At 47.2% G+C, this 25,265-nt stretch overlaps 5 protein-coding genes across 6 annotated transcripts in view; 4 read left to right on the top strand and 1 right to left on the bottom strand.

Moving 5' to 3' along the window:
- Positions 1 to 25,265, bottom strand: part of LOC120960153 (probable citrate synthase 2, mitochondrial) — a 106,390-nt gene that overhangs the window by 46,781 nt on the left and 34,344 nt on the right. The window lies entirely within an intron of this gene.
- On the top strand, positions 7,880 to 9,383 carry LOC120956412 (CLIP domain-containing serine protease 14D-like). Its single transcript, XM_049608427.1, has 4 exons — positions 7,880 to 8,205; positions 8,281 to 8,555; positions 8,639 to 8,919; positions 8,995 to 9,383. Exons 1-4 carry the CDS (start codon positions 7,975 to 7,977, stop codon positions 9,318 to 9,320), a joined length of 1,113 nt encoding a protein of 370 aa, XP_049464384.1. The 5' UTR covers positions 7,880 to 7,974; the 3' UTR covers positions 9,321 to 9,383.
- LOC120956317 (CLIP domain-containing serine protease B15-like) lies at positions 9,516 to 15,281 on the top strand. 2 transcript variants are annotated; one of them, XM_049608426.1, is made up of 4 exons: positions 9,516 to 9,877; positions 13,961 to 14,385; positions 14,455 to 14,729; positions 14,797 to 15,281. In XM_049608426.1, exons 1-4 carry the CDS (start codon positions 9,635 to 9,637, stop codon positions 15,126 to 15,128), a joined length of 1,275 nt encoding a protein of 424 aa, XP_049464383.1. In that variant the 5' UTR covers positions 9,516 to 9,634; the 3' UTR covers positions 15,129 to 15,281. The 2 variants fall into 2 exon arrangements, with proteins under 2 accessions (XP_049464383.1, XP_049464382.1); XM_049608425.1 differs by lacking the exon at positions 9,516 to 9,877 and adding an exon at positions 13,513 to 13,889.
- On the top strand, positions 11,343 to 13,421 carry LOC125906395 (CLIP domain-containing serine protease B15-like). Its single transcript, XM_049608424.1, has 4 exons — positions 11,343 to 11,949; positions 12,013 to 12,548; positions 12,616 to 12,887; positions 12,971 to 13,421. Exons 1-4 carry the CDS (start codon positions 11,707 to 11,709, stop codon positions 13,294 to 13,296), a joined length of 1,377 nt encoding a protein of 458 aa, XP_049464381.1. The 5' UTR covers positions 11,343 to 11,706; the 3' UTR covers positions 13,297 to 13,421.
- The window catches only part of LOC120956409 (putative transcription factor SOX-15), a 52,425-nt gene continuing 42,847 nt past the window's right edge, over positions 15,688 to 25,265 (top strand). The window contains exon 1 of the mRNA XM_040377862.2: positions 15,688 to 16,442. Within this exon, the coding sequence (XP_040233796.2) occupies positions 16,393 to 16,442 (50 nt within the window). The 5' untranslated portion in view covers positions 15,688 to 16,392. The remainder of the gene's footprint in view (positions 16,443 to 25,265) is intronic.

The raw sequence follows: 25,265 nt of genomic DNA, 5'->3' as shown, positions 1-25,265 counted from the left end.
AACGTTGAGCACAAATCCCGACCGCTCAAACAAATGCACCACGAAGTACAGAAAAGAAAGCACTGGGTTTGCATCTTTCCCTGTAAAATCCACCATATTTTTGACGAACAAAAATGTAAAACAACGTCAAAATCCCAATCCATTTATCTCGATGTAACTCCGCTCTGCTCTGGAAAGTAAAAAAAAAACAAGGCCCCACCACGCACGGTGCATTATGGGGCTTGTGGCTGCACTTCGAACTGCGCGAGCCGTCGCTTTCGCTCGCGTCTCGGCGTCCCTTATCAGCATCTTCCGGTGTTTGCGGGCGGCGCCACACGGTTGAAATTCGCGGGCGCCGACCACCAACACGCCGGGCATCGATCATCCAAGCTGCACGCTCGAGCGCCTTATTAAATCCACCTCATCAAGATCATCGACGCAAGGAACGATCGCGGAGGAGTGCCACGGTCGACGCAACGTCGCCACGAGGGTCGATTGGTTTCTGTACAAGTTTGTGCGTGTGTGTGTGTGCGCGCCTTCAAGATGACCATCCTGGCAATAGAGTCGTTACGGGAACATCTCAACTGGTGTGTATTCCTGCCCTCGCGTGTAATCCCGCCGAGGGATCGAGAGTAAACAAAGTAATTATTTTATATCCGATTGACCGGTGTTGATAATCGTCCTGCAGGGCCTGTAGTCGGGAACATGGGCGGAATGGGATGGGATGGGAGTTTTGCCCTCCAGCCAAAGTACCGGTTAAATGAAACGCATTGCCCGGGTGGTACATGGCCGACTGGAAGGTTGATCGGACAGCCGGGTCCAACCCACGAGCCCACGTCGGCACACGGTTGAGTGGGTTGGGTTTCGCGAGTTTTCACCCGACTGTAGGTAACGAGGAGAAGGTTGAAGGTGGAAAAAGCGAGCATAATGTTCGCGTACAAGGAGATGGAAAGCCACCCACACACTTTTTAGTGGGGGGGAACTTCAAAGATGAATCGCTTCGGATATGCACACAAAATCCACATCGCGATATCCGGCAACGGCGAATGAGGTTGAGAGTTAGCTTATCGGCGATCAAAGATCTTCTCCCTCGAAGAAGGTTTCAGAAGGTTGTGTCGATCGTTTGTTGGGTCGTGTGGAGTCGCTTGAACTTCATTTTTTAGAGTTGATTCGTGTAATTATATAGTTTTAGTTGTTACTTGAAGCTAATGAAGTATGATCATTTAATCAACTCTCTCGATCGTATTGCGTCAACTTAAGCTGCTTGATGAATAAAATACATTGAAAAGGTATGTCTTTTTAAGTTCCCGATAGGAAGAGTCCCACTTATCTGCTCAGCTGTTTAATTAATTTCTAATGAGGCAAAAATGCCACCGCATCCCAATCCTTTATTAGGGCATTGAATTTATTACTTTGCCCATTGCCAGCTCTCTCTCTCTCTCTCTCTCTGTGTCTTTCTTCTGTACTTTCCCTACCCTTAATAAGTGCGATCCGTTTGGATTAATCTCATCGTCGCCTCATGTCACGAAGACACGGGAGGGCGTTAATCATCAAACCGCCGACCGGGCAGACATCCGGACGGTGCGCGCAGGAATTCACACCGCACTTGGCCGGCCGGCACGATTAATCATCGACGATCGACAGAGGCGAAACGAAAGCCAGAATTCCCCGCAAATGAGTCGCATCCCATCTTGGGAAGGACACTGCTGCTGGCCATTGCCAATGCAATTGGCGATGATGGTGTCCGAGACATCATTCGCGCTATGGTCAATAATGTCAGTCGGGGGGCGTATGGGCGGCGTGATCGGAATTGGGAATTGTGGTGCACGATCGGGAACAGATCTCCGGGTGTAGGGCGGAGAAGGGGGGGGGGGGGAGAAGAGATTTCATTACCTTCCGCGAATCCGGGGCGCACCTTTGCGGTCCGTTCGGCACTCACTCGATATGGTACGGAAGTTGCCTGTGCTAATTTATGTCTGTTCCTTCTGCGCCATCAAACGGGCAGAGTTATTGCATTCCGGCGGGAAAGGAGTGTAATGATCTTGGCCGTTGTGTGCGGTGGCAATTCCTGTGTCGCAGTGTTGGAAGATTGTAAACGGACGAGATGCGGGGCAGGTTGTTGCGGGGAATTAAACGGGTGGCACCCCGTTCTATTTACGGGTGGTTGGTGCATTTGAACTAAAAAGAGGAGTGTGTGTGTGTGTGCTGTGGAATGTTGTATTGGAACATAATTAATTGATGCCTTATTTTTGCAATTAATTAAGATTAGTTGGAGTAGTTGAGGTGTTGGTGGTGTGTTGTTATAGATTTGTTGCAAAGAGACTTTACCGACAGTGTCGACGGGAGTGTTTGTTTGTTTGAAGTAAGTCTATTGATGCCTCAACCTAATTATTACTATGTTTAAGGCACATGATAGGAAATTAAATCATTTGAAGAACATCTCTGAGATCTGAAGAAAGATGTTGAGCTCTAAGTAAGGTCTCGCTTGGCTTGTTGGACTTTCTTCAAAAGAGTTCGGAACATCGATGTATTTGCCAATAAGAGAATTCAACTTCTCCAATACTTCCAAGACATCAAAATTCATCAAAAACATCAAACAAATGTTGGGTTTCATATCCAATAAAGGAAGTTAATAACCTTCTCCCGTACAGCACTTACTTTAATGACATAATGCAAATCCAATAAATCTTTCCCTACTCACCATTTATTTCACAAACTCTTAATCCCGCGTAACTTTCCATTCTTATCCAATTCCACTTCTTCGAGGGTCAGCCAGGATCAATCAAATACAGAGTCAAACATCTTTTATGTGTCGATTTAAACTTCTCCGAACCCGCATCCGCCCTCCACTGCGACCTTTATACTGTCGCCGCTCACGTGTCAACGAGAAGCGAACCCCTCCTCCTTCTGCACAGTTTCCTTATTTCCGGTCACCGATGTCAAACTGGCATACCGCAAATTTCTGTCCGCAAAGCATCATAACCTCGTTGTCGATTGGGCTGAACGATAGACGGGGAAAAGGTCACTCTTTCAAACCTTCGATAGGGGAGTTTCAGGGGCTTGCAGCATAAAAGCGTAAAGTTGAAACTACGGGACATAGAGAAGTTTTCGATTCGAGCCCGAACAGCGTCTTCTCATGTTTCGCGTGTACCTCTTCGACAGCGTCTTGACATCTGGCCCAAACACACAAAATCCCATTGTCGTCGTCGTGTGACGTTTATTTTCCCATCGAGGAGGCCATGAAGTCAGCAGCAATGCGTCCGCGAGCTTCACTTTTTCGAGCTGCGTTTTCCATCGATTTCCCACTGTCCTGTTGCGCTCGGCCAGGACACGCTATCGATCCCGAATCAGCATCAAACCGTGCATCAAGACGTGCCTAGGCAAAGGTAAGCAAACGGCAAGGAGCAGCTCCTGCTCGAACTGCAGTCCTGCTGCGCTTTCGGCAGGATGCGGCGCCCCCTTTTTTCCGATCGATTTCCCGTCGCTTAAGAACGACGGTTCCTGTGAGCAACTCAGTTTACGTTCCCTCTTTGTGTGTGTTTTTTTTGCTTTCCTTCTTCCTTCTTGATGCAAAAGACGACTCGGCGCACCGCGGGTGTGATACGGAAACGGAAAGGCAGCGGAAGGCACAGAGGGAAGGGATTTTCTTCGTTGATCAATACAACGGAGCATGCAATGCCCTCTGGCGCGGCTTGGTCGCGACGGGTCAGCTCCTCCTTAACCTTCCCCTCTAACCTCCGGGAACGCCGGTCGCGGGGCATCTCGCGGGCACATACACGCCGTGTGCGGTCTTCGGTCTTCAATTGCAGAAAGTCAGGGCAGCGCATGACTATATCGAATTCCCAACGATTTCGGAAGGATGCCGGCGCTGTTCGCGAATCCCTGCTGGTACTGGTACGCTCGACAGGACATGCACACACACTCACACACACACACACACCCGGGACATTAGTTGTCGATCGACTTGTGGAAGAGTGGTCGACCCGCGGTTATCCTTGGCAAGATATCCTGCGTGCGTGAGAATTTCCATTTCCGAGCATAATGTCGCGACGCTCAATGCTTATTCATCTAGCAACCAGTTCCATCTAGTGAGCAGCGCCATTCTCAACAATCACGCACACACGGAGATGAATCAATTTGATGACAGCTTTTTGATGAACTGCCATTCCGTTGCCGTCGAATAGTGCGCTCGCTGCAGGACACGCGGCAGGTATGTATTATGCCTTCTTAATTGGAACCATTCTCACGTTTGTGTGTGTACGTGAGTTATGTTTTGTAAATTTAAGTTGCTTACTTTTTGCCGTCTGCTTTTCTTAGTTAATTGGTTTTCGATGCTAGCTTTTTCGCAAGCATTTTCTTTTCTTCTCGTCTTCATCGAAACCGTCCATTTCGTGCGGCCCAGGAGGAGGTGGTCCTACGAGGAGTTGACTTTACGATTGAACGATAGAATTGACGGCAAATGAGCCGTGTGACTGAATTGATGGTAGAAGGCAATATGGTAGGGCCAAAGGGTAGTTTTGCTGTGGAACCATTTGTTATGAGGTAGTTGACATTTTGAACCGGTTTGTTTTTTTTTAAATTGAAGGAAGTAGGAATTTTCTGTATTCTGGATGGATTTGAAGTTCACTTACGATCATTTCCATCGCTGATCTGGCAAACTAATCCAAACTACTTGCGTCATTGTAATTCGACTGTTGTGATGGTTCAATTTTTCCTCGTACACCCTCCACAGGCCCGCTTTTTCCGATTTCACTTTCGAGGCTATCGCCATGCTCCTGACTCCTCGATGGGCTCCCGTTCGCTCGCTCGTTCGCGTGGAAGATTGTCTTGCGCAACCGTAACTAACCTCCACTTTTCATTGCAGCAACAGGACGCCCACGAGGGGAAAGGGAGGGCAATGCTATTAAGCAAATAACACAAAACCCACCGAGCGGTGACAATTTTCCGCTCTGGAAAGCTCACCGGGGGAAGGGCAAATGGCCTTTTGGAGGCTTCAGTGTTTTTTGTGTTTTGTTTTTCTGAGTAACGTATGTACAGAGGATCTAAGTGCATGTTGAAAGTAAAAAATAGTTGTCTATACCGTAATTTCACTTTCGGAGTTACTTTTCCGAGGCACATATGTGTGTCTGGAGATGCAATCATGAGTAATGTGGTGTTGTAAGTGTATTTTTTTTTTAATAGAATGGATGATTTCAAGGTCCTCATCAAAAGAACTTTGCCTGCAACGGACTCAATGGTAGAGATTAGGTTCATCTCTCTGATAATATATTGTTCAATAACATTCAACCTATTTCTATTCAATATTGCAGGAGTATTTTAACAAGACATAAAAGGTTTAACATCACCATCAAATGCTTGAAAGCTTAAAACTTCAATTTGAAAGAGAAACTTGCTGAACATGCTTTGATTGTACTTAAAATTAACGGTCAAATTGAATGCAAAAGCCACTCCACTCGGCATACCATTACGTAAAAGCGCTATTTAGTCTACCTAATACTTATTTTTTCAACTACAAACTTTACCAGAGCTCTGCAAACTGTGCTGTGATTTGAATATTGGATAATGATTTAAATTTGGTCCGCTCCGGCTATACCACCCCGACGCCCCGACCGGTTCAAGTACCCCGTGTGAGCCTTTTTGGAGGTTTATGGGTAACAGTGTGTTAGGGCACTGCTGTTTTGCTGCGTCGTGTAACCCCTCCTTGGGAGTGCCTCCTTGCGGCTCACTCAACAACGGCAGGGCGGCAACTGCGGCGAGACAGCCGCATGGTAGGGGATAATTTGATGGCTTTTTGCGCTTAATTAGCGTACGAGTGGAAGCGTAAGATGAACTACGAGAAAAAGGGAGGGGGGAGGGGATACGAAACGGACGCGAATCGAATCAACGCGGGCGCCCGATCACATCTGCGTGCGTGCATAAAGTTTTACGCAGACATTGCGCGCGCGAACGACCGTTGCCGAGCTTGGCGATGCGTGTGCGTGTGCCGTACGGTGCGTGCAACAAAGTTACGCAAAAAGAGCGGAGCGTCGATTAGTCGCACGCAACGGCATATGGCGACGTGTGTTGTGTTACTCTTTCGACGGTGTTACCCAGCCCCAAGATCAATGGGTTGGTGGAGGTGGATCTTTGGGAAGGGGTGGCAGGTTCAGTGGCATTAGCTGAGATGGTTTTGTAAACTAGGCGAATTAGATACAAACTTTGAGGGATATAATAGACTGCATGGAAACAGTTTGCAACACAAGCTTCATGAAACTTCTGATCCAGTACGGCCGTTTAAGATCTAACATTAAGTACTTTAGACAAGCATTAAATGAGATCTTAGCCGTAACCCCCGTTTCCCGATAGCTCTTGCATGCAGAATCCACTGATGAGGATGTCTTATCCCCGCGATAAGCCCATTCCCATACATTGTGCATTCGGTTTCCTGATGCATCATCGGGGAAATTGTTATTAGCTTATGCGCTCAAAATCACAATCGATCAAAAACCCCTACGCGTGGCACGCTCCACTCCATTGATTGTCCCGGTCCATCCCTGCCGTGAACCCTAGCCCTAATGAATGATCCTTTAGCAGAGCGCGGCCATACTGAGCCAGCCAGCTTCGACCGAGCGATCGGATAATCGGCCAATATGTTGACTGATTCTTTGCACTGTTTCTCGCCTTGTCTCGCTTCAACTCGCTCGCCTGGCGAAGGAATGAAACGAAACCCAACCACAACAGAACCTTGCACACCCTCGAGCGATACGGATGTGATCGGACGAATGCGATAGGGCGAACAGGGTCGGCCCAACCCGGGTCTGCGCTGTGGTTCAGGGAAGCAAAAAGGCGCTTTCCAAGATCTTCTCCAAATCTGCCACATTCAATCTCTTCCGACGGCAATACCTTCGAACGCGTACCCACTCGTAGGATTGGATTTCGGTTAGATTACCCGGCCCTGCGCAAGGCATACGCAAGCAACCGCTCCAAAAGCAACCTGGGGGAGTGGCGCTACGATCAGGCCGATATGATCGGACAGCATATGAACATCTTCGTTTTGGCTGCAGACCGGTGCTACAGTATCGGGACTCGAGCGCCAGCGAGAATCGCGTTAAGGGAATCATCTAATACCGACCAAAGGGGGCACTACGGGAAGGGCTAGAAGGAATGTACATCAGCGAGACTTTACGCTTAGGTCAGTGAACTGTACCTTCCTTGCCAGTGCAAGCGTACGGAGTGTGTAATCAGCGGGAACCAAACGAGACAAACGGATGTCGATGTCCACATGTTACGAGAACTGGCGCGCGAGACACGCGGTTGTTGTTTTTTTTGCTGCTGTTGTCGTTTTTCTTCTTCCTTTGCGCACCATTTCCTGTCCATTTCTAACCTCCAGCATGGTCGGATCCACGGAAATTAACCATAAGCCAGACCGCGGCGCGTCCACCGGAGCGTAATGGGTATCGAATCGAATTAATCGGGTACGTTTTGGATGGGGTGCTATCGTCGTGACACCTGTTGCATTGCGCGACCGGCCCTTACCATGCTTTGGTCATTACTTTTCGCCCCCTCCCCGAAGGATCGCTTGAAGCTAACGCGTGCCACCAAAACATTCGGTTCGGAGCTACAATTAGCGTCAGCTGACGTAAGAAGGAGTGATGTGTGCGCGGTGCGCATGGTTTAGCTTGACCGGTATGAGTTTTATGTTTAATGTTTGAGCGACTTCAATTTGTAAATAAAACATTCATAATCTTTAATGTGTATGTGTGTGGAGGGGATTGCTTGTGCCAATGTAACATCTACAAACACACACACACACACACTGGTTTATTGGGGATTTCCCCGTTTTTTGCGTTATGACTGATAAGGGCGCTACTGCAACCTACTGAAAGAGGATTCCACAAGCTCGGCACTTGTAATTGATCTGTGTTCTCAGCGTGAGCTACGTAATAGACTTTAAATTAGTGAAGAATTCCGTTGTTTTCAGTACTCACTTTTGTGATTGTTGTGTTTGTAGGTAGTATGGGAAACGGTTTTATTGTACTACTCTGCATAATACAGCTGTCTTTTGCCCAAGGGAAAGTGTCGTTTGGGCGTGGACCATCGTGCAGAACTTCTACCGGAACGCAGGGATGGTGTGTGGGTTTGAAACACTGTCCCAAGCTGAAGGTGATCGACGAGAAACCGTACATAAGTCGTCACGACATGCATCTGCTTATTGGTGCTTCGGGCGCGTGTCCAGTGAATTCGGAGGTATTTCAAATGATATTACTGTTGCGTTGTACGCTCTGTGCTTATCAACCGTTTTACACCTTCGGATGGTTTCAGCAATATTGCTGTGCCGAAGCAGACATTCGTCGGCGCAGCAGGACCACGGTGAAGGTACCGATGCCAGAACCGGACGAGGACAATTCCATACTCGACTCGGACAGCTGTCTGCAGACGCACCTCGGAATGGACAGTGGATCGATTGGGCGCGCATCGCTTGATTCTTCGTTTGGTGTGTTTATAGCCTACAAGGGTAGGAGAAGTCGATGCGCGGGAAGCTTGATTACACCCGAGTATGTACTAACAGCGGCACATTGTGTTAAGAAACCGCAAGGGTAGGTTCAGCGATGCTTTGGCGATGAGTAACTTGCGCACCTACTTATCGTGCTCATATTTGAAATCTCTATCTGATTTCAAGGATGTTGTTGTATGTCAGTGCGCTGCACGTTAAGCACGACACAGTGTCGGGTGGTTACCAGGGAGATGTTGAGCCAATGTACGTGCGGGAGGCAATTATTCACGAGCAGTACAACACCACCACACGTGATCATGATATTGCGTTGCTGCGGCTCAACGGAAGCATTACGCCGGAAGGTAACTCACCCAGCCCGATCTGTATTCCGATGGGAAAGAAGCATGATCCAGTTGCTTCCGTTGGATACACACTTAGCTGCTTCGGTTGGGGTCTTAATGCTTACGGTAAGGCACACGGGAGTGCAAAAAGTCATGTTTTTGGTGGTGGAGATTAGTTGATGTTGTGCTCTGAAATTGTAGGAAAGCCCAATGACAGCAAGCAGTGGATGACACTGGAACGTATCTCGCTGGAACTGTGCCAGGCAAGGATGGACTCGTTGAGAGTGGCCCTGGCCGGGAGGGTGATCATTTCGGAACGAAATATCTGCACTATTACCATCACTGGGAATGACGCATTTTCGGGCTTTTCCGGGGGTCCGCTGATGTATCGGAAGGATGGCACCTGGTACTTGATTGGGTTGATTAATTATGGAGTCGGTGCCACGAGCAGTGAGTTCCCGGTAGTTTCCTTAAACGTTCAACAGTACACGGACTGGATCTTGGACAACATTCAACAACGGCACTGATGCTTCCAGCTGCTGTGATAGTATTATGTTTGTAGTGCGACACACACACATAAACCTTCCCTTATAGTATCAAAGCCACAATAAACAATTAATCAATGGGTTAATGCCTGGAATTGATTTCTTCCCGACTGTGGTAGTGGTAGCGATCATCTGTACCGAACGACCAATTGCTGCCGATAAGGGCTTAGTTCCCGATTAAAGGCACAACAAGCAACATCCTGTCCGAAGTGTCTCTAGTCCTAAAGCTTTTTATTCGCTAAAGTGCATGTGCATTGTTTGGCGCGGAGAAAACAAACACACCCGTTTTGTCACAAATGGTATACAAAATCAGGTTTTTGGGGCTCGTGCTGCTTCTGGTTAATGCTATACTCGGTCAACGAGGGCTGAATCAGGCATGTATCCTACCGAACGGACGATCTGGACGATGCATCCGTATTGACGAGTGTTCCAAGATAGCGGAGCTGACGACTCGAAATGTGCTATATGCGTGGGAAACGCAACAGATAAGGGCGGTATTGCGTGCCTGCGAAAGTGATGAGAGCTCATCCGACCCGATCGTATGTATTCTAACGAAGGGAATGGCCGAAGTATCAGTTACGTCATGTGCAACGATCATTTCAGGTTTGTTGTGAATCCGCGCAATCAATACCTTCAAGAATGAATAAAACGGCAGCATCAACTGCTGCTACTACTATTACCAGACGTACTACTGTTCTACCTACACCTACAACTAGATCCGCACGGGTACGACTTATTCCGCAACGGAGCACAACTACGAGAAGACGGACGCTTCCTACGGTGTTTACCTCCATTACTATGACTACTACTACACCTACTACATGGGAGAGAAGACGAACACCTGCTACTGTATCTACGTCTGCTACTATGCCTATTACATCAATTGCTACTACTTCTACTACTACTACTGTAAGGACTTCTCTTCCAGATGTACCTACGAGAAGATCAACACAAGTGCGAATTACCTCGCAACGAGTATCTGAGTCTTTCACTACGCCTACTACATCTGCAACAAGACGAATGCGTACCACAATGGGTACCTCCAGAACCACTGTTCGTTACGATCATTTGAAGGATGTGCTGCCGGCACGTTGCGGTGAGTTACCGCCCTTGGCACTCGTCTTTTCCAAGGTGGAAGACGATGAGAACGTCCACGCGTGGGCCGTTTACTTGGAGATTCAGCGTTCGAAGAGCACCACCAAGGGACGGTGCGTAGGGACCTTGATCCAGGAGCGGTACGTCCTAACCGCAGCACACTGTGTCCACAACTTGATGTTGGAAAAGTAAGTAAGGAACGCTGAGCTTTGGGTTTTCGAAGAATTTCTTAGCAATGCCTCTTTCTTCGCAGTATCAAACTGTACTTCGGACTGTTCTTGATCAGTACGCTGGATCAGTGTCTAGCCGATCGTGTGTGTCAGGAACGGCAGGCAGCAGAACTGATCGTTCATCAGAATTATAATTCTCATGCCCGATTGAATGATATCGCACTCATCAGGGTAAGCGAAGCCGTACAATTCACCAAGGACGTGAGACCCGCCTGTCTACCATTTAACTATCTGTTCGACGAGGGCTTGGCAAGTCCACGGATGCTTTCCCTTGGTTGGGGTGAATACCAACAAGGTACGGAAAGGAAATTAAAGTTTCATTTTAATTTATTTAATTTAATTTATACTTATTATAGGTACAATGAGCGATTCAAAACGCATCGTGCAGCTGGAAATAATAAAAGAGGACGAATGTGGCGAGCAGCTCAAGAAGTGGCAACGATTTAACATCTCTATGCTCTCCAGCGTCATGTGTACGGTCGGTGTGCTGGCCGGGCAAGACGTTTGCGAAGGTGATTCAGGAGCACCGATAGTACAGATCCGGGACGATCGTTACTTTGTGATCGGTGTGGTCAGCTTCGGTCCCAAATGTGGTATGGGCACGGGCACCGCCGGTATGTCGACGCGCGTGTCAGAATACAAAAATTGGATTCTAACCAACATGAATCGTCATCTGATTTAAGAAGGACTGGAGTGTGCGTGGTGCGCATGGTTTGACTTGACCGGTATGAATATATGCAGTAGACAGCGTGTGTCAGTATGGGTGAATTGTCTATTTGTAAATAAAAACATACCCGATCTTGCAATGTGGTCTTGGTTCCTCGCGATTGTGGTAGTTTGAGCAAGCATCAGATGTAAATCTGAGCGCTTCTTGGCTGTCTGCTGCTCCAGATAAGCGTTCAGTTCGCGATTAAAGTCCCAGCAAATCGGAAGCATTCTCGTCGTAGTCCCTTACCGGTGGTAGTCGTTCCTAGATCGCTGGAGTGAACGTGAACCGTGTAGTATGGAGGGAGGTGCTTTCTAGCTCTCCAAAAACGTCACAAATGGTACACACAGTCATGTTTTGGTGGTTGGTGGTGTTTCTAGTTAAAGCTGTACTTACACAGCGACGAATAAACCAGGCGTGCATCCTAACGAATGGAAGATCTGGACAATGCATCCGTATTGGCGAGTGTTCCAAGATAGCGGAGCTGACTACTCGAAATGTGGTATATTCGTGGGAAATGCAGCAGATAAGGGCGGTGTTGCGTGCCTGCGAAAGTGACGAGAGCTCATCCGACCCAATTGTAAGTATTCTGAGGAGGAAGTCAACGTCTTGTCTGTGTTGTTATGTGAAACGAACGTTTCAGGTTTGTTGTGAATCTGCGCAGTCAACATCCACCAGACGTAGATTAAATAAAGCAGTAGCATCAACTGCTGTTACTTCAACAACTACAACAACAACAACTACTACTACTAGTACTACAACGGCTTCTTATCCATCTACCACAACAACCACAGGGCGACGAGTTACCCTGCATAGCGACACAACGACGATAAACCCGGCATATGCTGCAGGATTCACATCTTCTATTATGCCTGATACTACGCCTAATTCTACGCCTGCTATGTTTGGAATAAGAGGAATATTTACCTTGAAAACATCCAGCACCACAATCCGTTCGGACCACTTTAAGGATGTGCTTCCGGCACATTGTGGTGAGTTATCGCCCTTGGCACTCGTCTATTCCGAAGTGGAAGACGAAGAGAACGTCCACGTGTGGGCCGTTTACTTAGAGATTCAGCGCTCCAAGAGCACCACCAAGGGACGATGTGTAGGGACCTTGATCCATGACCGGTATGTCCTAACCGCAGCACACTGTGTCCACAACTTGAAGTTGGAAAAGTAAGTAAAGAACGGATTTGGATTTTCGAAGAGTTTCCTTTTCATTGCAATGTCTTTTCCTTCGCAGAATCAAACTGTACTTCGGACTGTTCTTGATCAGCACGCTGGGGCAGTGTCTAGCCGATCGTGTATGCCAGGAACGGCGGCCAGCAGAACTGATCGTTCATCAGGATTATAACTCTCATGCCCGACTGAATGATATCGCACTCATCAGGGTAAGCGAAGCCGTTCAATTCACGCAGGACGTGAGACCCGCCTGTCTACCATTTAACTATCTGTTCGACGAGAGTTTGGCAAGTCCACGGGTGCTTTCGCTCGGTTGGGGTGAATACCAACAAGGTACGACAGGGAAGAGAAAGTTTCATTTTAAAAGTGTTTTAGAAAAGTTTCACATTTTGTTGTATTACTCATACACATTGTAGGTACAATGAGCGATTCAAAACGCATCGTGCAGCTGGAAATAATCAAAGAGGACGAATGTGGTGACCAGCTCAAGAAGTGGCAACGATTTAACATCTCTATGCTCTCCAGCGTCATGTGTACGGTCGGAGTGCTGGCCGGGCAAGACGTTTGCGAAGGTGATTCAGGAGCACCGATAGTACAGATCCGGAACGACCGCTACTTTGTGATCGGTGTGGTCAGCTTCGGTCCCAAATGTGGTATGGGCACGGGCATCGCCGGTATGTCGACGCGCGTGTCAGAATACAAAAATTGGATTCTTACCAACATGAATCGTCACCTGATTTAAGAAGGGCTGGAGTGTGCGTGGTGCGCATGGTTGGGCTTGAACGGTATGAGTTTGTGCAGTAGACCGTGCGTGTCAGTATGGGTGAATTGTCTATTTGTAAATAAAAACATTCCTGATCTTGCCAAGTGGTCTTGGTTCCTCGCGATTGTGGTAGTTTGAGCAAGCATCAGATGCAAATATGAGCGCTTCTCGGCTGTCTGCTGCTCCAGATAAGCGTCCAGTTCGCCATTAAAGGCACGACCGATCGGAAGTATTCCGAACGAAGCGTCTCTAGCCCGTTAATCGCTGCAGTGACCGTGAACTGTGTTGCATGGAGAATGGTGCCCTCTAGCCTTCCAAAAACGTCACAAATGGTACACATAACCAAGTTTTGGTGGCTGATGCTATTTTTGGTTGGTGTTGCCTTCGGACAGCGGCGAGTGAATCAGGCGTGCATTCTAGCGAATGGGAGTTCCGGACGGTGCATCCGCATTGGCGAGTGTTCCAAGATAGTGGAGCTGACGACCCGAAATGTGCTATATTCGTGGGAAACGCAACAGATAAGGGCGGTGTTGCGTGCCTGCGAAAGTGACGAGAGCTCATCCGACCCGATCGTATGTGTGCTGCCGAAGGGAGACGAGCGTCGTATCAGTGACGTCATGTGCAATGTTTCTGATCATTTCAGGTTTGTTGTGAATCCGCGCAATCAACGCCAACAAGACGTACACTGAACAGTGGTGTAGCACCCACTACTACCACTGCAGCAAGCACTACGCCTATTGCGACCACGAGAAGACCCACTCGTGTGCGAGTTACTACGCAACGCAGCACAACGGCGAGAAGACGGACGCCTACTACCGTGCGTACAAGAAGCACCACAATCCGTTTGGACCACTTCAAGGATGTGTTGCCGGCACGTTGTGGTGAACAGCGGCCTTCATGGAACGTCTGGTCAGACATTGAGGACGATGATAACATCCACGTGTGGGCCGTTTACTTAGAGATTCAGCGTCCGAAGAGCACCACCAAGGGACGATGTGTGGGGACCATGATCCACGAACGGTATGTCCTAACCGCAGCACACTGTGTCCACAACTTGAAGTTGGAAAAGTAAGTAAAGAACGGATTTCGATGTTCGAAGAACTTCCTAACGATATTCCTGTTCCTGTTCCTTCGTAGTATCAAACTGTACTTCGGACTGTTCTTGATCAGTACGCTGGCTCAGTGTCTAGCCGATCGTGTGTGCCAGGAACGGCGGGCAGCAGAACTGATCGTCCATCAGGATTACAACTCTCATGCCCGACTGAATGATATCGCACTCATCAGGGTAAGCGAAGCCGTTCAATTCACAGATGATGTCAGACCCGCCTGTCTACCTTTGGACTATCTGTTTGACGAAAGCTTAGTGAATGACGCACGGGTGCTTTCGCTCGGTTGGGGTGAATACCAACAAGGTACAATAAATGTAAAAAAGTTGAATTTTGGCAGAGATATAGTAAAGATTCTTTGTCAATATTGTAGGTACAATGAGCGATTCAAAACGAATCGTGGCGCTCAATGTAATCGAACAGGAGGAATGTGGCGAGCAGCTAAGAAAATGGCAACGATTTAACGCATCCATGCTCTTCAGTGTCATGTGTACGGTTGGTGTGCAAGCCGGCCAGGACGTTTGCCAGGGTGACTCGGGTGCTCCGATACTGCAGTTGAAGGATGGTCGATTCTTTTTGGTCGGTGTGGTCAGCTTTGGTCCCAAATGTGGTATGAGCACGGGCAAGGCCGGTATGTCGATGCGGGTATCAGAGTACAAAAATTGGATTCTTACCAATTTGAAGCGAATCGATGGTGGGAGTTAGAAGAAAAAATATTCATAAATTTAGTGTGGAGTGTAAAAGATAATTGACATGAAGAGTAAGATAAATCAACGCAAGTTCAAATGTTGATCTTTCCCAAATAGCACAATAAAGCTCGAGCAAACATTGATTTTCGGTTTCCTGAAATCAAAACAACATGGTGTGATTTACTTTTTACGTGAACAAAGCGGCGAACAACAGAGAGAAACCATCCATCCGGCACTGTGAGATAGAGCGCTACACCCGTCGGCAGTGATATCGAGTTTATCCCTTTCCGCATCCACTCGAACACCGTCAAGCTAAACCTTTCCTCTTCACTCTAGGTCACTTGTTTTCTCGCTCGCGCGAGCTACCATCGCTCTTTCCTTTGCGCACACAGCTCCGCTTACCTGTGAGCTCAGGTGTGCGCAAGTGGCTTGCTCTCTATTGCACAACGCTGGTCCGATCTATCCGTCTCGCTTTTCGCTCGCACGTTGCACAACCGCTCTCTTTGCTCGCTCGTTTGGAAGCGGTAGGAAACCGCAGTTCGCCTTTGGGTGAGGTGAGCAAACGCGCTTCACTCACTCGTTACTCACGGAGCAGCTCGCGCACGCAACACACACGCTTTTCTGCTGCTGCGTCGCTCGTTGTTATTTGTTGTTCGTCGCCCGTCGTGTAAATCGTGTCTGCGGCCAGCCAGTGTGAATCATTGAGATTAGTTCCTTCAGTGGTGGAGGATCCCTAGGGAGAGTTTGGCTGAAATAGACCACAGTGTGGGTGGCATCGGAGTGAAAAATTTCTATAAGAAAATTGAATTAAGTGAAGAAAAAAAAAAACACAAGGAAAATGAAGATCACTTAATTGAGGGAATTTTTCCAGTGAACCTATCAAGGGTGGGTTTTCCCCTCTGCGTGTAAGGGTTGCGTGGGGAACAGATCCTAAACCAGTGTGAATGTACGTGCATAAAAGTGTGTTGTATTAAGAGTGCAATTTAAACTTCCAAAAAACAACACAATTAAGGTGATACAACGTCAACCTATGAAGTTGATGCAAAACGCGTGTGTTACTTATATACTACAAAATAATATAAATCTAAAGGATCGGTGAAAGTGGTTAGTGAATGTTTTTGTGAGAAGAAATAAAGTGAAACCGGAAGTGCAATTTTGCGGTAGCATAATCCTTCCAAGCGGTGCTGCAGTGTGTGCGTGAATATATAGCAACCAATTTCCACGGCTACTGCGTGAACTCAGAAGGCAGAAAACAATCACAACAAACCCTACACAGCACGATGGAGTCGGACGGTGAGCGTGGTGGTGATGCCGGATACAACCATTACAAGTGAGTGTGTGTTGAAATGTTTCACCTAATTTAGTTTAAGTTCAACATTTTAAACGCAATCAATAAAAAAAACCGCATCATCCACACAACTGCGCAAACGAAGACGAAAGCGTGTCAAAGGGTGACACTTGTCTGTACGTCAGTGCGGCAAAATGTTAATTCGTTTCCGTTCGGTTGCTTCGGCTTTGTTTCGCGCGGTGTTTGCGAGAGGTGACGCGTAGAGCAAATGCAACCGCGCAGATCGAATCGCGCAAAGCTGTGATGCACTTCCGGGGTACACTACGGCGGCAGCAGTGACGATGGTGCAGGGAGGAAAAACGGTGAAGAGGCAGAAGGGGTGGAGAGGGGGAGGGGGTAGTTACATGATGGTGCTAATATTGTTGATGATGAAATTAAATGTTCCTTTTCTTCGAGTGCTTGAGAGAGCACTACTCGGCTGGAGCGCGGAAAAATGATAGCAATAATGCCGACGGAAAGAGGTTGTGGCTGCGTTGCATCCTAGTATTTGAATATCAATTTGCCCGGGCACAGCTTAAAGCGGCACAGTACCGCGTGCCCTCCTATCTCGAAAGTGCCGTGAAACCGTTTTTTTACGATCCATAACGACCACTAAACGAGCCATCGGACAGACACTCTATTATGGTTCATAAAATTAGTGTCGCAAATGGGTAGAACGCTTCCCAGAGGCATTTCTAGCGGGCAAGAACTAGCAAAAAACCCCACAATCCTCTGTACCGCTGCCTCTGTCTCTGGTTCAAGGCGTGCAACAAAGTTCTTCCTGCAGATTGCTCGGCTGCATTATCTCAATTATCTTGCGAAATGCGCTCGGCGTTGCTGGAGCCTTTTGTGGTGTGCCCTCGTTCCTATCGCGAAGCTGCGAACGAGACGCAATAGAAGGAAACCAATAAAGCTCGCACGAGGTGGAGAGAAGATTCCTAAGGTTCCCCCTTCATAAGAGCGATGACGAACCTGCAGATGAAGGAAGACGCATTGAGCATTGAGGAGCGAAGGAAATGTAAATAAAAAAAAACCCGCACCAGAGCGCACTTTCGTTAGAGCTTCGAACGTACCAGAGCTTATGCTCAAATTAAGACTTTAAACCGTAGGGTATAATTTGCATCCAAATTTCCCCCCTCAGCTCTGGCCCGTACTCCCTACCTTTCCGAAAGTATCCTATAACGCGTGTAAGTGTGTGTGGTGCGCGATAATCATGTGACATCACGCCGTGGAGAGCACGCGCATTTGCACGAACAGGCGGTAGGTTTGGATGCAGTTTTCGTCGTTTGCCGTTTGGAAGATGATGTCGAGGATGATGATGATGATGATGTGCTGTATTTACATCATGTCACGGATACAGATCAGTATGTGTGTGTGTGTACGTATGTCAAAAGCGCACGGTAACGATCTTGCTACGCGATCCTTCGACGGAAGTGCGATGATGACGGAGCTGCGATGCAAAGGGAGCAAGAAGAAGCGTCACAGCGTTAGAGGAGAAACGTAGCAAAAACAAACATTTCATTGGAGCTTATAAAAGATAATTTGTATAATTTTCTTACGCTACGCTTCTCCCTGGTCCCCTTTTCCGGCACCAGAGGGATAGGCGGCCGGTGCGAGCTGCGTGTGCGTTATGTGATGATGCTAGTTGCGCATCACCAGGCACGGCGACAATCACACTTTACGGCCGCGAGCAAAGGGAAGTGGCTCGGCGGAAGTGATTACGAACCCTTGAGAGGAGACAACTTTAAGGTCTTTCCGTGGGGAACCCTTACTAGCCCACTTGTACCTTCATGATACGTATAAAAGTGTATCTTTTTAATTTATTTCCAATGCATCAAGGTGTTTTTTAATTCAAAATTTGAGCTTAAAAATGAATACAAAAAAGAAAAAAGGGATTTAGTAGTTTATACCTTTAAAATCTGCTTCAAAATTGCTTTCAACATCATCAAATGATAAGAGGGAGTTTTATTCATCTCTTACCATTTATAAATTGCTCTCCAAGGGTTAAAACACCAACCTAGCCCTGGCTACTCTCGATCCTCCCTGCACACCGATCGATCCGTTCGATGCCAGACTGCAAAGAGCGACGCTTGCCTTGGCTGGGCACGAATTTTTGAATTACAGGTTTCGTGGCGTGGCGCTGTACGAGCGACCCCTGTGTGTCCCGGTGTCCCGAAGGTCTCGGCAATTTACACCCACGCTCGATCGATCGGCCCCGATCGTCTTGAGAAGAGCATTTGCGTCTGCACCAGTACGAACCAAAAAAGTGATCGTAGACGTGCGCGCCTGACAAATTTTCTCTCCGATCTTTGATCTTTCGTCAAATGGCACCTCTTCTTTATTCCGCTCCTCCTTTTGTCTGATGTTCTGGACCGGGCCACGTCCCACCGTAGCATGCAGATGACGAGAATGACGGAGCAGACGATGCGCTGTGGCAGCTTTTTTCTGTGTTGCCCATGTCGTTCTGGGGCTCTCGGGTGTGAACAAGGGTTTTCAAAAAAAAAAAAAAAAAACACCCAAAAAAACCCCGCCGTCGTACGACGGCAAAGCCAGCAGGAATCCGCGTTGATCGTTGGGTGGGTGTGGTCCGGCCGAAATGGGCGATTTCCGGTGCCACACCAAGTGCGTCAGCGATCACAGCACATCACAGGTCTTTTGATTGATTGATTTCGAACAAGTTTCATTCATCAAATCGATCGCGGTTGCGATCGTGGATGGACTGAAACGACGCACTGAAGTGCATGTGAGCGTTGGTAGGCTTGTAGAAGGCACAGAGTGGACTAGAGTGCCACAAAAAGCTTTCAACTCTTGCTTGTCTGAGCACAAAACGATCTGATTTTTTGTTTAAATAAATGCACTGCAATCACTTTCGCCACCCATTTCATATGCTGTTCAAATCATAACTATTTCCCAAAATTGCACCAGCGAGTCAGAGAGAGAGAGAGAGTTGATAGAATTTCAATTTGCACTCAGCATCCTCCTCCTCGTTTGACAGACTCATTACCGGGCGTTTATAATCGGTCTCCCCAAAAGCCAAAAATTAAAAACCCCACAAACAAGGGGAGAAAGTTGCCGTCAGTGTGGGGGGGCCGTCTTTGACAAACGTTTAAAATATGCTGCTTGGGTTGATGAATTAGCAAGTTGAGCAGCGGCTGAGAAAGCGGCGTCAGAATTCCATCAACCCAAAGTCCAAAGGCGAAATTTAATACAATGTGCGATGAGTGAGAAAGTGGAACAACAACAACATTGCAATGCGACGAAAACGTTGAAATAAATAAATAAAGGCAACAAATCAGAAAAAGATGAGCTAAGAGAGGGAAAAAAGGGTAACAAGAGACGAACCCCCACCAGCCGGAGTTTGTTGGCGAGTGACGTTAATTAAGATGCATCCCATTCGCACGTTTACTTCCAGAGTTTGCTCTTTACGCCTTTTTTCCCCTACTGTCCCTGTTAATTTTTCTCCTTGTTGCATATACAATGATTGTTGCCCCTTTTTTGGCTATCCCTCCGGGTGCGTCTTCCCGAGGAGTACATAGCGTATGATACAAAAAAACAACGACAAAACATACACACACTAATAATTAATAAGTAAAGAAAACATCGCGAGTTTCTATTCTCCAGCCAAGCCAGCCAAGGAATTGAACCGAAAAATTCCCACACGTCGCGAGATTTCATTTTGCTCGCTTTTAATTTATAAAGTGAACCAGTAATTGCACAGAATAAGCGCGATTTCAGGTTGCAAAAAAAAAGAAGACGCGGTTGAACGCTGGTTAAGAACACTTTGGAGATGGGATAAGCAAACGGAACGAAAAAGGGGATCGAGAGACGCACGCCCGATTTAATACTGCCGCCACCGCCGACGACGACGACGACGATTTTAAGCTTATCGAACGCTGTGTGGCTGTGTGTTTATGCGCGGTTTGCCGCGCTTTAAAGGGAAGGTTGTAAGCTCGTGTCCATATTTGGATAAGCGCACGCTTTTTTTTCCTCGCTACGCTTTAGCCTTCTCTTCCCGCCGAGCTAGAGTGAGGGAGTGAGATTGAGAGGGAAACATTTATCCGAAGGGCGTCCAGTTGTCGTCACTTGCGACCACCCGTTCCACTCCTCCAGCGCTCCAACTCTAAGCGGTGCGATCTTTCGCGATCTTGGCAACAAGTTTCGCGGCTTCCGCGGATCGGCCGAGCTGTTTGTTATACCAATATCCCCCTTTTTTCCTTCCTCTATTGGGGGAGTCAGAGGTGAGTGAAGCTACACTGAGGGATAAATGAATGAAGAAAGAGCAAAGGAACAGAAAAAAAATGCACCAACTACTTGCACCATCATACACATACACAAACGATCACGAAACCCTCCGAAGGATTTTAATTGGATCGCAACACTAGATATTAGCGCTGTATCTCAAAACACGCGCGAGCGCTCGCACAAGAAGAAAGCAGCCGCGCGGTGAAAGAGCATCAATAAAAACGCTCCAATAGAGGTGACTAAAGAGGAGGATCAGCAACAAAAAATGATTGAATAAAAGAGAAGCAAACAAAAAAGATGAAGAAGAAGAGAAGTAAACACATTAACCAACAAGCATAGAAAACAAACATAAAAACGGGAGATGAAAAAACAAAACCAACCGAACGCAAAAAATGCGGGAGAAAAGTTGCAAAACCAGTTGCAGTACAGTAAAGTGCACAAAGTAAGACAAGCTTAAAACACTCGAGATTGGGTATGAAAAGAGCGAAAGAAAAAATAAACCCTAGCAGAAGCACAAAAACACACACACACAAGACAACGTACTCCTGTACGGCTGATAATAACTGAAGGGTTTGAGCGAAGAACAAAAAAAAATCAACGACAAGAAAGGCAAAAAACTAAAACACACAAATAGGTACGATCAGAAAGGATGCAAACGGCAGCATCCCAAAAGAAGCTAAAACCCGCACCTTGCAAACACACACACCCTCGAAGGCGATGGGAAAGACGATGCAGTATGCAATGCGGAACGGAGGAAGCAAAGATTATAGGACGTTGATAATAATTTTAATAACTTAAGTGCTTTCTTTGATCAGCCAAATGCTCAACCGGTCACGAGTGGGGTGGGAAGGCTACCAACTTTTGCCAGCCTTTTTTTTTCTTCCTCTCGCTCATGTGTGGCTGCTGGCTCTCAGTAGCTCCCGGCGAGCCGTACGAGATTAGGCCCCACCGAGGCAGTACCCCTTTAAAGGGGTGTACACCCGCGAGCAAGCGTAGTCAATCTTGTCGGTATTTTAAAAGTACATGCGCCTTCAATGCGTCGCGCGGCTGCTCGGGTGGTGGCGCTCGATAACGTCACTGCCACCGGAATGGCAGCAGGGAGAGGAAGCCTTTCGCGGGCCCGTGGAGTTTTATTTTTTGCCCTCTCCGAAGGTGACATGTGTAGTCGAGCATTCCGCCGCCCGATTGTGGCTGTCGTTCTAATAGTGTGCAGTGGCAGGAATGCGAGGTGGGGAGGATATTTTAAGCTGAAATTGCTTCTCGCTAGATAAGTAAATCATGCGTAACGAAGGTTATCTTGCTTGAGAGGGGAGTTTCTGGGCGATGGAAGGAATGCCCGCAGCTGTGATTCTAATACTTGAAATGGGAAAGAATGTGTGAGTGTAGAAAGTACAGCTGGGATGCTGTAATGTTACATTGGAAAGAAATAAGCAAAGAATATTGTGCTTTAAGCGATTTTGTGGGGATTGCAACGGTAATCCGGCTCGAAGGACCAAATTCAGTATATGCAAATTTTCGGTCATTTTCAGCTTATGCTTGCCCTTTTGATTGGTTTGACAAGCCCTTTTTCGCTATGGAGTTGTCTGCACATGTTACGTATAGAGTTTCTTGCTCACTAACTCAAAATAATGGATTCTTTTCACAAATCTTAGTTAAATTATGTCCTATTGCCTTGCCTTGCTTTTGTGACGAATGTTATGTGAATTAACGTCACATTCAAACTGTGGGACTATTTTCTATTTTGAAGGTAACAAACCCTGCAAACTACCAAGTATCTTTGGAAATATAGCGTAGAATATCCTACTGAGGATCAAGTAATCAGCAACAGGTTGCTATGCCAACTAACAAGTTATCCGCTTCGGAGAAGTTTGCTATACAGCATTGTGCTTTAGTTCACCTTCAAAGTCTATTCGCTGCATCTAACATGCATCCAGCTCCAGTCACGTCACATCTCCCCAGCTTAAGTAACGCCACCATCATCCATTATGCACCCATTAGTGCAGGTTAAAGACAAAACGGTTTTGATGCACAAGCACTGGCGCAAACTTTCACTTCACAACCATTCTCAAAAAAAAGCCGTCGCTACCCTTGAAATGCGCCGCAGAAACGACACACTGCACTCTCTTACCGATGGTAAGTGGTAAAACTTTCTCACTTTTACTATTAAAACGATTACCCCTACTGAGGCTGCCTGTGGTTGTGTGGCTGTGTGTGTGTGTGTGTGGGCGAGCATTAGCTCTGCTTCGGCAGTTTGTCACAGTTGCGTGGCAAATCTAATCGCTTCATAGTTAGATGATTACTGCGTGTGTTTGCTCGAGTTCAGCTACATCGTACAGTACAAGGATACCGGCTGCTACTGGGAGGGGAGGCGGGAACCCAAACAGCACCGACGTGGTGGTGACGACCCTGTGTTTTCTTGTTTGCCACAAACACAAAAATAGGCAGGACGCGCTTCGGCTGTCACTCTAACGAGCAAACCAGACTCGCCGGGCTGGATGTGATTACCCGACATGCAGATGAGTACAGTGTCCCCGCTTATTTTTTTCATTTTGCTGCCCGTCTCGTCGAAAATTGTAGGCGGCTGTTGCGGAGGGTTCGGTATAAATTAATTGTCCTTTACCAGTTGGTAGTTGGACCGGGAGGCCATTGGCTTGCTGGCATGTGCAGAGGAAAAAACACAAAATTGAAAGTGTTTCACTCAATTTAATCCCGGGTGGAAGGGACCCGTGATCTGTGCAACCCCTTTGGCAAGCAAAAAAAAAACCTCACATTTAGGCTCATCGAAACGCTCAAAACCCAGGTAATGGAGCAATTTCGTCGGCAGAAGTTTAGCAGCCCGTTGAGGCGCGCCTGTGCTTGGGGCTTGTTTTTCTTTTTCGGTCTTTTATGAAGTGACATGTTTCCTATTGCCTTTTTTTGCAGGCTCTAGTTTCATGTTCTTGCTCGGTGCTATTATTTTGGACAATTTATAGGTAGGCGTAAATTAGATTGTCTCCTTCATGCGCTCGGAGACGTAGGGGAGTTGCGCAGTGGCATTTTGAAGGTGAAGCGATGCGTCACAGACACATCCCTTTCCCGCCCGGGGAAGATTACTCCATGTTTGATGATGATGATGATGATGATGGTAGAGGAAGCTTATAGCTAAATTTCGATTGCGCTTGTTGTAAAATTATTCCCATTCTGGGTGAGCTTAAAGGACGGGCAAATTATGCATTATTATTAGTTCTACTCGGTTAGAGCGCGTGTTGATTGTGCACCACAAAAAAACTCGATTATTCATCCTTTATACGTCTTTAGGATTCATTTGTATTAATTTTGCTTGTCTTGTGCATGAACTACACGAACATATAAAATCAAAGTATCGTGTAGTTGTGCAATACAAGAAGAAGCATCCTACAACCGCTTTCCACTAGCTTCACTAGTAGTTTGGTCCCATTTCAAGCTGTTTGCTCCCCTGTTTTACATACCACGATGACTCGCACTTTGGCTCTCTTCCGCACGAATGGGCTCGACTGTGCTGTAGCTGCTGCTGGCATAGCACCCCGGAGTGGGTTTGGTTTTGACCATTTCCGTTCCGGTTGACGGCACTTTGAGGATGACGACATGCCCAAAAGGGGGAGCGGGCGTTCAAAAGTGACGCTCCTCTGCCTTTTTCTATCCCTTTACTTGCGTGAGCCAAAGAACTACTTTGGAATCTTTGGGAGGGAGCTTTCAATGTGATCTTTGTAACTTGTTGTATGCATTTACAAGAGTGTTAAAGCTATGTTAAATTTCTGTAAAATAAGAGTAAATATAGCAAGATCTGTAAAACAAAACACATATAAAGAATGTTTTGCACTACTTAACTCCAGTAAATACCTTCATGCATTTTGTCCCGTTCTTCCCCCGTTCTTCACATTCACTCTCGGAATATCGCATGATTGATCGCTATTTCTGGAGCTTCCTCCTTTTAAATTCCCCACAGCGATTGCTTCTTTTTTCGCTTGGATCGCCTTCTCAACGTTCCAGCATCGGCAAGATCGACTGATGCGATCGGATTCGGTTGCAATTGCCGCCGCAATTGCTTAATGACACCGATAACACGTGTGTCGCATCGATAAAATGACATTCCGAAGTGAGATCTTTATCTGTTTGTGACCGTTAAGGCCTCGCTCTCTCCTGTTCTTTATTTTTCGGTGCCAGTGTCTTCTTGGCGCTTTGGAAGAGCTGTTTACATTCTTTGGCGAGTTTGAATTGGTCACCCGACCGGACGTAATGCTTGTGACGTCACGGACGTCAGATATCAGGTAATCGTACCACGAGGCGCTACTATCAGCCGCCTCGCAGACCATCACCGGCTGTTTTGTGTGGTCATAAATCATTCCCGTGCACTCGATAGCTCCTCTAGGCAGCTGGTGGCGTGCGGAGATATTTTAGGACCGAACCGTGATTAGACGTCCGGTCCCAGCGGTGGTACTCCAACGTCCAAATGGGCTGCCAATCGATTGAAGTGCAGTGCAGGGTTAATCCTTGGCTCAAAATAAATCCCCTCGATTGCCGGTGGATTGAAGCTGATATGGGCGAGCCCGAGAAGGTTTATTAAGA

This window comes from Anopheles coluzzii, chromosome 3, assembly GCF_943734685.1.
Source record: "Anopheles coluzzii chromosome 3, AcolN3, whole genome shotgun sequence".
NCBI classification, from domain to species: domain Eukaryota; kingdom Metazoa; phylum Arthropoda; class Insecta; order Diptera; family Culicidae; genus Anopheles; species Anopheles coluzzii.
Note: the sequence above shows the minus strand (reverse complement) of the source record. Positions and strands in the feature narration are given on the sequence as shown.